Source organism: Haemaphysalis longicornis, unplaced genomic scaffold (genome assembly GCF_048455015.1).
Source record: "Haemaphysalis longicornis isolate Haplotype H1 unplaced genomic scaffold, Haemaphysalis longicornis Haplotype H1 scaffold_3, whole genome shotgun sequence".
NCBI lineage: Eukaryota > Metazoa > Arthropoda > Arachnida > Ixodida > Ixodidae > Haemaphysalis > Haemaphysalis longicornis.
The window spans coordinates 189,914,638-189,930,060 of NW_027526335.1; the positions used below are offsets into that span (position 1 = coordinate 189,914,638).

Below are 15,423 nucleotides of genomic sequence, written 5' to 3' on the forward strand. Positions count from 1 at the left end.
CAGAGAACCACGTGGAGTTAAAGTAAGGTCAGAAAATTCCAACACTAAAAAGGGTGGTAATGTTGTTACTTTTTTGTTGCTATGATCAACGCCGAAGAAGCGAAGTAGAGGAAGGGATGTTTTGATGTCTCTAATAAGCAAGTATAATAAAGTAGATATGAAGGCCGATAGGAACGGGAAATGCGACACGGTCACATACACAATGAACTCCAACTGTGCTTCACACTAATACAAGTGATTGTGCGTCGGTGCACCTCTACAGGAGCATTATCCTCTGTGGTTCCCCAATAACGTTTCTGCAACCCACTGTTCAGCTCCCATAAGCTTCGATCCGCCCCAAGTTTTACGGAGTTACACGCAATACGTGCAGTATGTTTTCCTGCTTCATTCCTTAATCAGCAGCTCTGCGTAATAGGTTAACTATGATACCCTAATTTGGATGTCTGACACTCTTTAGAACTAGTGTCGCGGTTTTAGTGGCTATGAAAAACGCTCAACATTGACAACAAGCGCTCTGTAAGCGATGCCTTCTAGAACTCTCGTACTGACACGAAAGTGAAATGCAGATTGCCGGAAGGCGATCAATGCAAGAAATTCCCTCGTTTGCGCAGACGACAGGGTGAGATGGGAGCAGGAAAAGGAAGATGCAGCACAGGAATGGATAACTTGGGGGAGGCGTTAGTGAGGTGGAGGCTTGTACCCCGAGTTTAGTCTGGGCGTGTGTTGGGGCGCGTTGTTCGCTGAGGGCCTCCGGTGACGTGTGTTCGACAGATAAACAGAAGGCTGCTAGATAACCACATTTCCCAACAGGTCGTCTTCAAAGGGCATGAACGACAGAAAATCCACTGCTGGCCCACTCCTTGTGAGCGTGCTTGCTATCGTGACACTTCAAGGGATTCTGCTTTATTTTCTTGCCTTTTGTCTCGCTGCATTTATTGGCGCTGAGTTCATGCGGGCCCGTCAAGCAGATGGACTGAGCACGCGCTTTCACTCCCGGGAAGGCGTAGGGCAATCTGGGTTCACCGTCGTGCGTATTTTACTCGGCTGCTGCACCTGACACGTGTGCACTTGGCCTGCCGTGCCTGGCTAATTCCGGCAAAGTATATACGTCTAACTCGGTGACAGGAAAGATAACGTCATTACAGCATCGGATGTTTACCTGGCCAGAGAAAATGAATCTATCATGAACGTTGCCCAAACACTCATACACAGATTTTTAGAGAATAAGCCGTACTACTTCCCACAATCGTAAGGGATAGCATAAGCAGGGATATTATCATCCCTCTCTCCTTGGAAAACCACGAAACATCGTAGGTCCGCTGCCAGTGAGAGAGGGCAACCCGTCACCTCAGTCCACAGTAACGTGAGGAGTGTACTGAGAAGAGGAATCGTAATACTCTCTGCATGACAGAAACGAAATAGCAGGCAGCATCTCTCTGCGTGCGGCAAGCGGGGTGCTCGTTATCAGAAAGCCTCGAGGCAGAAAGCCTCGAGGGGTTATCTACAGTCTTTTGGATAACGAGCACGCAACTTCCAGAAAATCCACTTATGCATCCCCGGATGAACCATTATTACCGCAGCGTCTTCGCCACTTCTACCAGCGTGCCTGTGGTACCAATACGGGCGTAACCAGACCTGACGTGCTTAAGGGAACTATAGAAGTGCCGTGAACAAGCTTCATGTGAGCCATCTTCCCCTATCATTACTCACATATCCCACATGGGGGCCTCTTGGCCTCGTTACTGCAATGAAGTTCAATCCCGACAGATTCAGTAGCAGGGCGCTATAAGATTTTCAGTTCTCGTGATTTACGGTGTCGGTTTGTACAGTGAATGCATAGAAGGCCGGATGCAGTGCCTAATCGCTGACAGCGGCGTTCCATACCGCGTTTTACTGGCGTCACACTCGCCAGATGAAAAGCAGAAAAGTTTATTCAAATCTCCACACCAACTGGAGAGTTGAATTTAAGACCAACGGCGTGAAAGAGGTTTTCATAAACGATTACTACAAATTTACTGCTCATGTTTTCAAATGCATAAATTATTGCATTATACTGTGTTATGTATATTCTTATCTTGCGCCATTTCATGTTTGTAACAAGTGTTTCTGCTTGTTAATATGTTGAAAATTACTGTGCCTGTTTTTCTATCCATGCTCGTATGTGAATTTAATGTGAAATGTACGATTCATTTTCATCCTGGAAACATTTTTGCTACCCCTTAAATTTTGTTCTATTTATGTGCATTCAAACGTACTATTGACCTTCATGTTTATGCACTGTATTCCTATCCCAATATCTATTCCCTTACCTCAGTAAATCTGGCATTAACAGCTTTTTGCCCAGAAGTACCTCTAGAGAAGTCAACAAAATAAATTGAATTAAATGGAATTTTCTAGTTTTGCTGTCTAATGCCACTTGTCATGGACGCCGAGGAGCCGCGGCAGAAGGGCCATAAACACTCTTATCCTCATCAGAGGGAGTAGCATGTAATTTAGTTCTTCAAAAGAAGGAGTTTCATAACGAGTTTGGACCCTGATGCGCATGCAGAAGCACACATTGACGCAAGCCCAATTTTTTTTAACTGTCCTGGTGTTACCTTGGTGCTAAATTCGTCCTCGTGCTTTGGAGGAAATAAAATCTTTGAATGCTTGAAAAACAAATTAAATATTTGAATATTGCACCACCTTTCTTGCTCGCGTGAGATTTCCGGAGAACTATTGGGCTTGATGCTTACAGGCAGTAATGACGGGCCAAGGCACCCTCCGTCCAAACGATTTTTCCTTCCTTGTTTGGCTGGGTTTGGACGAGTGTCGGTCTCGTCTCGAATGCTAACACACAGAAGCCAAACGCATCGAGTAATTTGTATTTCGATTTACCAATTATACACTTTCCTTAATTGTGACGATTTTTTTCTGTAAATTTAGCGTAAGTATGCGTATTATTACGGCCAAGCACAAACCCTCGAGAAATTCGCAAATAACCAAGCTAAACCGAGTGTTTACCCAAAACAAAATCCAGCCCTAGGAAAAGATTGCTATAATTCTAAAGGACAGAATTTGCTTAGGTGGTGAAGGTTCGTCCGTAAAATGAACACGTGCTCGGCACAATAGATGTCCATGGCTGTATTTTTGATGGTGGCAATTTTATTTCCCCCCCAAACAAAGATTATACTTCAGCGTATCCTCATCGCCTTTCAGAAATGCAAAACGACCTCATTTGTTATCGAATGAACAAAAAGATTGCTGTTGAAAAGTGTCTGCTGGCCCTGAAGGAACTTTTACGCACCTTTAATTACAGCAACCGCGAGTACAATACTCACAGCACTGGCGTCACGAGTACGTAATGACGATTACTGTACTCACGAGTACTGTACTCTATATTGCTGCAATCACTTCTGTACACACTCATCATCGTACTAACATTTTACTTCGTCTGTACTCACTCATGATTGTACTCACTTGTGAGCTTGAGTACAAATGAGTGTACTCACAAGCGCGTACGCCGACCTATGCTGCTGGGGTTCAATGCCAAGCCCATTCCCTTACCCCGCGCACATGTTGTGGAGGCAGAGCGCACCTGCAGACGTGGTGTAGTTCCCGCTTGCTGGTGACCAGCGTGATGTCCTCTCCCTTGGCGACGCTCTCCAGGGACACCAGGCAGCGCTGGTACTGGTCGTTGGTGCAGCGCTCCGGGGACGTCGTGCCACCACCACCCGCTGCGAGGGGCGAAGACAAGTTTGCCCACACATTACAAGGGGCACGGCAGCGTGGACATCACTACTAAACGCAACGAAAGTGGGGCGACAAATTTCTCTCGGATAGGAGTCAGCTTGAAAGGGACTCTGCGACACTTCCGATAAACGCTTTCACTCTTCCGCTCACGCCTGGAAGCCCTCACAAAGCCAGAGCTATCGCCAGCACGGAGCGGCACTACGTGATATGCTCGTCGCAGCAGAAACGCCTACCGTTCCTGCTTTGCTTTTATGGCTGTCTTTATACGTTAATTGCTGCAGCTGAAGGAAATCCGGCCAATTGCCGCTACACCGCTGGAATGACATAATTCAAGCGCTCGCAGAACGGCAAGGAAGCGAAAGATAGAAAACATGTCTTGAACCAGTTTTTTATCAAATGGGCATAGAGCGAGTGGCTGAATAAACTTTATTTTGATAATACTGAGGCGCTGATGGTTGGCCACCCGCCCGGTGGGGGGCCTCCTGTAGCCCGGGAAGCCCTGGTCCGCGCTGGCTGCCCTAACCCTCTCCACCAGGCTACGCTGGATTGAGAGGTCAGAGCTGGCCAGCTGACCGGCCCACTGCTCGTACGTTGGGTGAGGATTTGGGGTAAGGGATGTGGTTTTCTGACACTCCCATACCATGTAGTACAGGGTGCCAGGTTGCTGACAGAAATTACACGTAGCGTAGTGGAGGGTGGGGTACATGGTATGGGGGATAGTGGGATGAGGATAGGAGTTTGTGTGAAGTTGGCGAAAGGCAGTCGCCTCTGCTCTGGATAAATGGGGATGTGGTGGCTGGAAGCGTCGTCGTTCGTGGCAAATTTTTGCCTCAGGTACTTTGCCACCCCCTAATCTAAGTACTGATGTGTTGGCTTACTACGCGTTCTGTAAGCAATGAATATTTCAAAAAAAGTTGAAAAAGTGTTCCAGGGTCCCTTGAATTTGGACGAACACAAAAGACAAAAAATAAGGGATACGCCGCTTTCCACCACAAAGGACACAGCGGAGTGTCCTGTGTTTCCTGTCATTTGTGTTCTTCCAAGTTCAAGCTGCTTCCCAGCCGAATAGGTATAAATTAGCTCAGATCAGGGGAATTTTACGAGTTTTTTCTTTTTATTATTTATTTTACATACGATAGCATTCATGTTATAACGGTGATCTCTGCTACGTTCGCGCATTGTTTTTTTTGTCATTTTTAAATGGGCTAGCATCAAATGTTACTTGGCTCAGTTCGCGATAAACGCGAAATGTCCAGATACGCTTAATGCAGGAGTGTCCGGAAGTAGTCAGCGAACAGCGTTTGTGGAATCTGTGGGTAATCGTAGTGGGTGGTAGGTGTCGGCTGAATTGATTCATTTTGTTTTATTTCATTTCATTTACCCAGACGCCCTATAGTTCCAGTAATGCCAAGAAAACGTTACTCTACATGTGACAGTTAGCAAACGATTCAGGCGTAGCCCGAATAATTTTGGTCCTGGAGGAACCCTGCACCCCTTCCAAAACCACTTCTGGTCAAGAGATACAACGAATAAAGAGGTCTAACGCGTCAAGAGGTCCAACCAGCGTTTTTTTAATCCTCGTTGCCGGGTACCTATTGTCGTGTACCCCCACAGACATTACGTTGTAACGCCCTGCATTCGCACAAAAGTGCGCAATTGGCGGATGTAACACATTACGTCGTTGTAGTAGCGTAAGTGGAGAAAATTGATCCAACCGAATTTTGAAAAAAGAAATAGAAAAATAAAAAAATGAAACTTTTACGAAGTGACCCGAATAAATAAAAAATACCCATCTTATACTTTCCCTATAAAAACCGAAGGCTAAATAAACAGATCCCCCAATAAACTTTCCAAAAAAAAATTAAAATAGCGAAAATAACCAAGCCATGTAACGCCCCAAAATGTCCACAAAAATTCAGATTTGGCAGAAGTAACAGTTGTAATCGTATTAATGGCGTAAATGGAGGCGAATGATGGAACAGAAGTTTGAAAAAAAAATCAAAAATAAAGATTTTGTGAAATTGGACTCACGAAGTTAAAACATATGCATCATATAAAGTCCTCCAAAAAACCAAGTCTAAACTAAAAAAGCTTGGTAAAAAACGTTGGGACTGCGAATTAAAAAGTAGCAATAACGAACCGAACGTCCGGAGCGCTTTGCATCCGGAAAAAATACATAATTGGCGAAATAAAGGCAGTTAATCGGCATATTGCTATAACTTTACTTCGTTGGCGAAAATAAACAAAACTAAACTTAAAACCAATATAATTACCCAAAGGTTTTGGCTATTAACAGCCAATTTTGGTGGTGAAGAACTCACCCTCTAGATAAGTGGCATGCGGATGCTACGTGTTAGTCACAATTCTTTGAATTTCTGTGCATGTTTTTCTCCTCTGTTTATAAGTAACCCCACAGCCATTCTTAACGACCCCTTAAGCTCATTTTGTAGAACGGCTATAGCAAATGAAATGTGCTAGCAATATATTGTCCTTTAGTTTATACGGCTCTATATTTCGATTAATGGCTGCGCATGACCGTTATTTACTTTTTTGATATTTTGATAATTCTGGACAGTTGAAGTACTAAATGGCCATTGGTGAAAACTACACACATACTGTTTGCCACAGTGCATAGTTACATTGCTATTAATGGATTCTAGCAGCGAGTCTTAACTTCCTGAACGACATATTTTAAACATTTCGAATTTAATATCTGGGTTCCAGTATATATGTGTTCTATACGCGGTAGCAAGTTAAAAATGGCAATAGCTCATATAGTGTATTACTCCGCTGAAACGACCGGCCCGTGATATCGACGCGGGCACGCGTTTGGAAGGTGATAACGCTTAGTTTGTGACTTCATCTCCTTTTTCTAACCAAGTTGAGATGTCGTTGCTGCAGTAGTTAGGTCCGAAAAATCCCGGACGCGTCTGTGGTCACTTTCGGAATACTCGCAGTAATGCGCTTTTGCCCCGCGCGAAGGAATTAGCCGGGTACGGTGATGACGCGCAGGGACATCTTCTGTTGTCCTTCTTAAGTTGTACCCGAATATTGGACACATTTCGAAACCAATTCTACGGAAGAGTACATCAGTACCTCATGATTGGCCTCGTGTTTAATGTATCTCGGTATTCCTAATCGCAAACATTTTCTTGGGTAAGTTGGTGAGTGCTCAGGTCTGGTTTGTTCTCTGGTTTTCTTTTTTGAAATAGTAACTGCCGATCGAAATAGTAACTGCCGATCAGCGCATCTCCAAAAGGATGCCGAATGCTATGGTCTCCACACCGAATTAATCTTCTTTCAGCGCGTAATACAGAATTCGGGCTTCTTCGTTCCAATAAACTCCGCCTGGCATGTCCGACAACGCAGACACATCCTGTCAAGGAGGTACTGTATAAAAGGTATGTTAGTTATTTTACTGGACAAAAGTAGGTGTTATGAGAAATATTTACTGAAACAGAAAGGCACAGTTCAAAGATTCAATCAATGAACAGGACAATCCCATAGCGGAAAAAAACTTATACACATTCACAACTTATATTTGTATATTGTTACGTTGCCAAGAAATGTGCAAGGTTCTTTCAGAAAGCAAAGTATTATTAGAACGAAGCTGGGTCTCCGTAACAATCAAGAAATAAGCGCAAGCGGTGAAGAAGCGCCAGTCAAAGCGACAAGAACAGCCGATCGCTGTCGTACAAAATGCAGTGGGGTTTGCCCAGCAAGCATGTATTTCTTAGCGCTATTCTCTCGCGAGCCATCGAATTAAATCAAGAACATTGTTGATCAAAGAGAAATCTTAGATCAACAATGGTGAAAGAGTGACGACAGGGGAAACCTTCTCCCTATTAAACAAGGTTGCCGCGACAAAAAGATCAAACCCCGGTTCAGCTCGAAAAAGCTAAGGTAGTCCTGCGCGGCCAGGCATTGCTAGAAAAAGCAAAAAAAATGTTCTCGGCAATATATACGCAGCTGATACACACCTTATATACATACGTACACAAATATTTCCACGGAGGCTTTATGAATTCAACTGTTGTTGATGATGTTAGAAATTACGCCGCAAATGGAAGCTTCTGTTCATAGGTGAGGTTGAAGGCCTCCCGCTGTCTGGGTGCGCCCCTGATGGCGCTCTGCGGTGCGTCTTGGGTTGCTGGTTTCTTGGAGAGCTTGGCTGTCTGTTCTTGGTTCTTTTACTTTGCCGTTGGGCTTGAGGTGGCTTCTTACAGCTTGGACCTCTTGACTCGTTGGACCTTTTGACTCGCCTTAGGCGCGTTGAGGTCCACGGTGAGTGAAGAGGCCCAACAAGTCAAGAGATCCAATAGTGGACCTTTTGACGCGTTGGATTTTTTGAAAAGTTGGACCTCTTGACTCGGAATCTTCCCAACCAATCTCCCCCTTTCATAGGCCACTGGCCACCCCTTTGCCCAATGTATATTTACACGTACGTACATTTTCGCGGATCGCTTGGGAGAGCGATTCACTGGATGCCGCATGCTCAGGCGGATAGTCTCTACCTGAGTTATAAGATACAACAGAAATAGTAGTTTACAAAGCGTCTAAATCATCGTCTGAGTACAAATTCTCCATTGTCCCCTTCCAGGAAAGTAGCGCCGTCGCTGGAAAAGGGGTGCCGTTGCAAAACGAGTGTCCCCTTCCAGGAAAGTAGCGCCGTCGCTGGAAAAGGGGTGCCGTTGCAAAACGAAAAGCTGTGTTCTCGAACTACAGCACTACTTTAAAAAGGAAGTGTTCCGGGTAAAACTCGGCCAAAGGGTCGACATATTACTGGTTTCGGGACACCATATACTCAGCAATAATAAATTCAGTAGTACAGAACACAGCGATGCCAAATTCAGCGGCATAATTCGACGACCTAACTCAGCAAGAAATGGTGCTCATGGGTCTCACACAGTAAGCTAAAGTTTAAATGTCCCCGTAGTTTTTTAAGCCCCAAAGGGAGAAGTATGTGCCCGCGGGGCAGTAATTCATAGATATTGGGAGTGTTCGTACAAGGAGAGGCCGGTACCGATTTGGAATATCATGGTGTTCAAACAAGTATACGTGCTTGCAGTGCAGGGGCGCTGGCGTTCTTAAGCCAAGCCTTACCAATAACACTGAAACGCGGGCTAGCCCTTACCTCGTTTTTTGTGCGCTCAAGTTACAGACATGAAGCTTTACTAATTTCGTCTAGTGGTTTCTCCGTCGCGGGCAATTTACCCTTCATTTGACCGTAGCTGCGCCGTATCCTTCGCAACGTATCACTTAACTCGCCCGGCCGAGCTCCGCCGAAGGCCGCAATCGCTAGCCGCTGCCACTGAGGTAACGGGCATGCGCTCCTCGCAGCTGGGTATGGACACGTGACTCGCGAGCTGGGCCATGGATGAGAGTGAGGCCGGGCCGCCTCCCCTGAGCGTTGCGACGGATCTGGAGGCTTTGAGCCGTCCTCGGAAAGCAGCGTCTGACCCCACCCCCCCCCCCCCCACCCCCCCGCGGATGTCGCCAGACGAAGCTTCTTCACTGGAGATGGTCCGGAAGGGCAAGTGCGCGACTTAGAGCAAGCATCGGAACGCCAAGCTTCGGAGACCGAGGAAGATCGAGCCGGTCGGCTCGGAAAACGACATATTCCAGGCGAAATTGAACGTGAAGGTGTCATCCGTCGAGCGGATACATCGAATAGGCCGGAAACAACCTGAAAAATCACGACCAATTATTCTCAGGCTTATTGACCACAGAGAAAAATTATCAGTACTCAAGAACTGCTTCAACCTTAAGGGGTCCGACATTTCCATATCTGAAGATTTTTCACCAGCCACCAGGGAAATTAGAAGGCACCTTTGGAAGAGTACAGCTGACGCTAGGAATTCAGGCGCGAAAGTTCAACTTTATTACGACAAGATAAAAGTAGACAAAACCATGTTTGCATGGGACAGCAATCAAAAGAAAATGGTCCCCAGTTCACGAAGCACTAATGAACCTAAAAAGACCGAATGACCACTCGTAAAGACTGATAAAAGCATCCGATGCATAAACATCAACGCCCGCAGTGTAATGAACAAAAGCGCCGATTTGGAAAGCATAATTTTGGCACACAAACCACATATATTAATCATAACCGAAACATGGCTTCATCACGATGTTAGTGATTCTGAAATACTACCGCCCGGTTATGAAGTATTCAGAAAAGATAGGAATTCTCGTGGCGGTGGAGTTGCCCTTATGTTTAAAAATACTTTGCGCGCGACAAGGCTGCCCGACATCGCTGGAGTGGAATGCGTGTTGGCTAAATTCTTTCTAAACGATTGCAATCTCCTGATAGGGGGATTCTATCGTCCTCCTAACACCGACAACACGTTTGTTGAAAAGATTAATGCCTTTTTGTGCCCTTATAGAAACCGTCCATGCAACATCTTGCTAGCCGGAGACTTCAATTTCCCTAGCATTAGCTGGGACAACGATTTCCCGTGCGCTCTTTCTGCTTCCTCGGAGGCATTTGCCGATTTTGTGTTATTCCACGATTTGACGCAACTTGTCAAACAACCTACACGCATTCAGAATTCCACAGAATCCATCCTCGATCTATTCCTGGTCAACATGCACGTCCTTCGGCGAAAACCGAAAGTACACACTTTTGAGGGCATCTCGGACCATAAAATGGTATGCTTAACGCTGGAAACAAAATCTGTTCCAGTCATAAAGAATAAGGAGTGCAGAATTCCGATTTTCTCGCGTGCCAGTGACGTAGATGTATTAGATGCTCTTGAAGACTCTTTTTCATCATTTGTTTCATTCTGTGAATCAGACGAGTACTCAGTGGACTACGTTTGGCGTTACTTCAAAAATATCGTTTTTACGACCATCAACTCCTTTGTTCCGTTCAAAAGAAAGGTGGTGCGCAACTCGAATCCATGGGTGAACAGGGGAATAATACGCTTATCACGCAAGCTTCAAAAGGCGAGAAAGAAGTGCAAGCGAAATCCTACCGCTTGTTACACTGATAAGCTTTCGAGCCTGCGCCTGGACCTAAAAGAAACTATAAAGAAAGCCAAAGAATATTATCAACGCTTTACCTTAAAAAATTATTTGGTTTCCTCCCCTGGAAAGATTTGGCGCCACTTTTCAGCTAAAAAAAAGTCGATACCTAGCATTATGGTGGATAATATTGTTGTTACCGAAAAGACAGAGATCTGTGAAGCACTCAATCGTTACTTTCGCTCAGTGTTTACCTCTGATAACGGTATCATCCCTGATTTTGTTCCTTGTGTTGGCGCCCCGCCCATCGATGACGTGTACATCAGTGAGGAAGGGATCTTTTCGCTTCTTCTTAAACTAGACGTAAAGAAGTCGCCGGGAATAGATGCCATACCGAATGCTTTTCTTGTACGGTATGCTGAGTGGAGTGCTAAATATTTGTGTTTAATATTTAAGAAATCACTCTCACACGCAGAATTTCCGAGTGATTGGAAATACGCTAAAATTAGCCCGATACCAAAAAAATCAAATGAATCATTGCCCTCTGCTTATCGGCCCATTTCTATATTGTGCACGTGTGTCAAAGTATTTGAGCACATAATATTCAAGCATATTTCAGCCTATCTCGAAAACAATAGGCTACTCGACAATCGACAGCATGGCTTCCGTAGGAACCTTTCTACAGTAACGCAGCTGCTCGAAACTACCCATGATCTAGCATTCGCTATCGACAGGCAACGTCAAGTAGATGTAATTTTTTTGGACTTTGAAAAAGCCTTTGACCGGGTGTCGCATGCAAAACTCATTGTTAAGTTAAAATCAATCTTGAAAAATGATTCATTGATAGCTTGGATTAAAGCGTATCTGTCATGTAGGCGCCAAGTGGTATGCATTGAAGAAGCAAGTTCCGAACCCGCCGATGTAGAGTCTGGAATCCCCCAGGGTTCAGTGTTAGGACCACTTCTCTTTCTAATATTTCTCAATGATATAGCCTGTAACATGCCTATACAAGTAAAACTATTCGCGGATGATTGCGTATTATACCATGAGATTAAAACTTCCAGCGACCAAACGACTTTAAACTCCTCATTAAACCAAATACACGAATGGTGCTCAAAGTGGCAAATGACAATAAATTTTGAGAAAACGGTTGCAATGACTGTAACTCGCAAAAAACATCCTCTCATATTCCAATACCATGTCAATAACCGATGTATAAAGGCAGTAACTACATACAAATACTTAGGCGTAGTCTTTACTTCTGATTTCCGGTGGAACGACCACATAACACACATTGTGAATAAGGCAATGAAAAAACTTGGATACCTCAGAAGAACCCTCGGTAAATCAACGCGCGAAATAAAGCTATTAGCATACAAAACATATATCAGGCCTGTGTTAGAATATGCAGCAGCAGTTTGGGATCCCTACACACAATCTAATATTGATAAGATAGAAAATGTGCAGAGGAAAGCTGTTAGGTTTATTTTTAACTCTTATAGCTGGCACACATCTCCATCGAGCCTTTTACAGTCAGCCAACTTGGAAAAACTGCAGGCCCGACGTTACCGAGATAGGTTAAAACTATTCTATCTCATATATTATGATAAACTCGGCATACCAAAAACTAAATACATTGAACCGATCCAACCGCGCTCAACCCGGTCATACCACTCAAAAAAGGTCAAGGAATTTTCATGTCGTACAGATGCCTTCAAACAGTCCTTTTTCCCCCGCACAGCAGCTGATTGGAATACTTTACCGTTTAACACGGTTGACTCCAACTCTGTACCTGCGTTCCTCAATGAACTGCCATAACTGTTTTTCCAGTTTATATTGCGGTGAAAATGTTGCGGTCTGTTTCTCTGTTGTTTTAGTTTCCAACGAGTACGTTGTAATCTTACCTATTACATTGCTTCCATAAGTTTGTCATAATCATGGCTTGTAACTAGCTCTTCCGCGCATACAAGTGTGTATGTGTGTGCGTGTAAACTATGTCGATATTGTATAGTATTGTCTGTTGTATAATCACGCGACCTGTCCTTCTCCTCACTGTTATTTTGGTGAATATTCTTGTACCATTTTCCCCCACTCCTGCTTAAAGCCTGGCAATCAGGCTAGCAGTATGTCAATAAATAAATAAATAAATAAATAAATAAGCGGGACCACAACCCTACAAAAAGGCCGGGCTTGGAGGTATAGTCAAATAGTTAATCGAAGGTTAACGAAGTGGGGAGAAAAAGGAGGTGGGGGAAAACTTTTATTCAACTGAAGAGCTGATAGATTGCGGGTTCCCTAGTCCAGGACTCCGGTGGTTCTACCTGCCGTCTTCGCCCTTTCGGTCAACCATAACTTCCTATTCGGGTCAGAGCTGGCGAGCTCACTCTCCCACTGCTCGTAAGTAGGACTAGGAATTGGTTTCAAGCCAGGGTTATTTTGGCACTCCCAGACGATATGGTATAGAGTAGCACGTTGGCTGCAGTAATTCCACAGGGGATATAGAGCGTGGGGTGAATGGTGCGTAGTCTCACTGGGTGTGCGAACGTACCATACCTTAATCACGCTAAGCCAAGCTGTCTCTTTGCATATCCAGGGTTAGCTTAGCTGAGTCACAGCCATTTTTTAAGCGTGTGTGTACATTCTTAATATTGAAGATTCGGGTTCCGGGTGTACACGTAAAGCCTGCCATTCAAGGCGCGTGTCAGTAGCCGCATCGTCTCCTACGGAGCTGTTTTTAACGCCTCTGGCTGATTACAACTGCATTTTACTGTCTACTGGTCATGTCTCAGTTGATTTGGTGGTACGTACAATTAAGTTCAAACTAAGTTTGGCCGAGGTGAAATTTCGGAACAGTTAGCCTATGAGCCTACCATAGAGCTATACACGGAGAGTGCAGCACACACTTGGAGAACTGTATTGGAAAACGCTTTCTTGAATGGCTAATCAACCCAACTATTTAAGTCAGACAACTAGTTAAATCAATCAACCAATCAATCAATCAATCAATCAATCAGTCATCCCTCACTCACTCACTCACTCACTCACTCACTCACTCACTCACTCACTCACTCAATCAATCAATCAATCAATCAATCAATCAATCAATCAATCAATCAATCAATCGATCGATCATTCAATCAATCGATCATTCAATCAATCACTCAATCAATCAATCAATGGATCAATCAATCAATCAACTCTTAGGATGCGGACCCGCGGAAAACGAACGTGCCAGTGTTTTAGGCCAACAGCATGAGTAGCGACAGCCAAGACGGACAACTGCCAGACAACATCGACCGTCCGAATTGTAGTACCTCTCAATCGAGGGCGAGGCTGTAGAAATAGGTGTGTGTGAAGGGAAATACGCGTAGGTACGGAACACCAAGGATTACCGCAGTGTGGCGCCACAGGCGGGCATATTTGGGAGCGCGTCGTCTGCTGTCTTGCACCACCAAACGGCACTGCCCTTGCTCAAGTGCTGCCAAGCGAATTGACATACGCGAATGAACTTTCGGTTCATTGTGTGAGCGCGTATGATTGAAATTGGAAGCCTGAGGTAGCCGGGTTACAAATATCGGCGATAAATCTTGCCACAGAGCCTAGAAGGGAGTTAGCGGCGCGGCTGCTGGGCGAATTAAGGTACAGTCATGGGCAAAAGAAATACGTTCACGGAAATATGAACCGGAACAAGCGAAATTAGAAAATACTTTTAGTCCAGGTAGAATAACGACGCGGTGTTGGCAGGTTTGCAAAGCCATATTTACGAGCTTTGTTACTGTAATTAAGCCACGCGTCAATTTACCTGCATGGAAAGAAATAGCGTTATTTGTGTGTTCTGGTTCACATTTGCGTGATCGCGTATTATTTGTCTACGACTGCACGTAATTGTGTATGCTTGAATTAGGCTAAATATAGACAAATGAGTAGACATCGAATCAACTGTTGATAATAAATGAAACCCGCCGCGGTGGCTCAGTGGCTAAGGCGTTGCGCTGCTGAGCACGAGGTCGCGGGTTCGATTCCCGGCCGCGGCGGCCGCTTTTCTGATGGAGGCGAAAAGCAAAAACGCCCGTGTGTACGAGATTTCGGCGCACGATAAAGATCCCCAGGTGGTCAAAATTAATCCGGAGCCCTCCACTACGGCGCGCCTCATCGCCTGCGTTGCGTCGGCGCGTTAAACCCCACAATCAATCGATAATAAATGAAAAAGAATTCAATAATCAATGAAGTAGAAATGATAAAAAGCACGCTCAGGAGATACAGTGGTCCCCTTTGTGAAGAGACCTTGAATTTTTTACTTAGTGTTTGAAGAAGAAAAATATTGGTAGCACCCAAGCTTTCTGATGTGGTGTGAGAGTGCGGGAGCCCCACTTTACGCTGAGTTGGGAAATCATCTGCGTCAGTTGGTACTTTGACAGTGCGGCCGAAGGAAATCGGGATTGCGTAGGAAATGAGCCTCTACGGCTGCTTCATTGTCGCCCGCAAATCCCAATGAGTGGATCTGTGACAAGGGTGTATTTGTATGTTGCAGTCGCAGCTAATCGTAAATTGGTGAACCAACTGTACGCTCGTTACCAGCGTCACTGATTTAGTGTAAGGGAACCGTAACGTTAAGCCGAACTACGTGCTAAGCAACGTCAATCTCATTGTATGTCAAGCTGTCGGTACCGGTTGTCGACATTATAAACACAAAAACACAAAATACAACTCCGCTCAGGTAAAACT

General features: G+C 44.8%; 1 protein-coding gene across 1 annotated transcript in view; it reads right to left on the reverse strand.

Annotated features, from left to right (window-relative positions):
- LOC144173629 (uncharacterized) overlaps positions 1–15,423 on the reverse strand; it is a 483,221-nt gene that overhangs the window by 147,410 nt on the left and 320,388 nt on the right. The window contains exon 2 of the mRNA XM_077701972.1: positions 3,578–3,716. Within this exon, the coding sequence (XP_077558098.1) occupies positions 3,578–3,716 (139 nt within the window). The remainder of the gene's footprint in view (positions 1–3,577; positions 3,717–15,423) is intronic.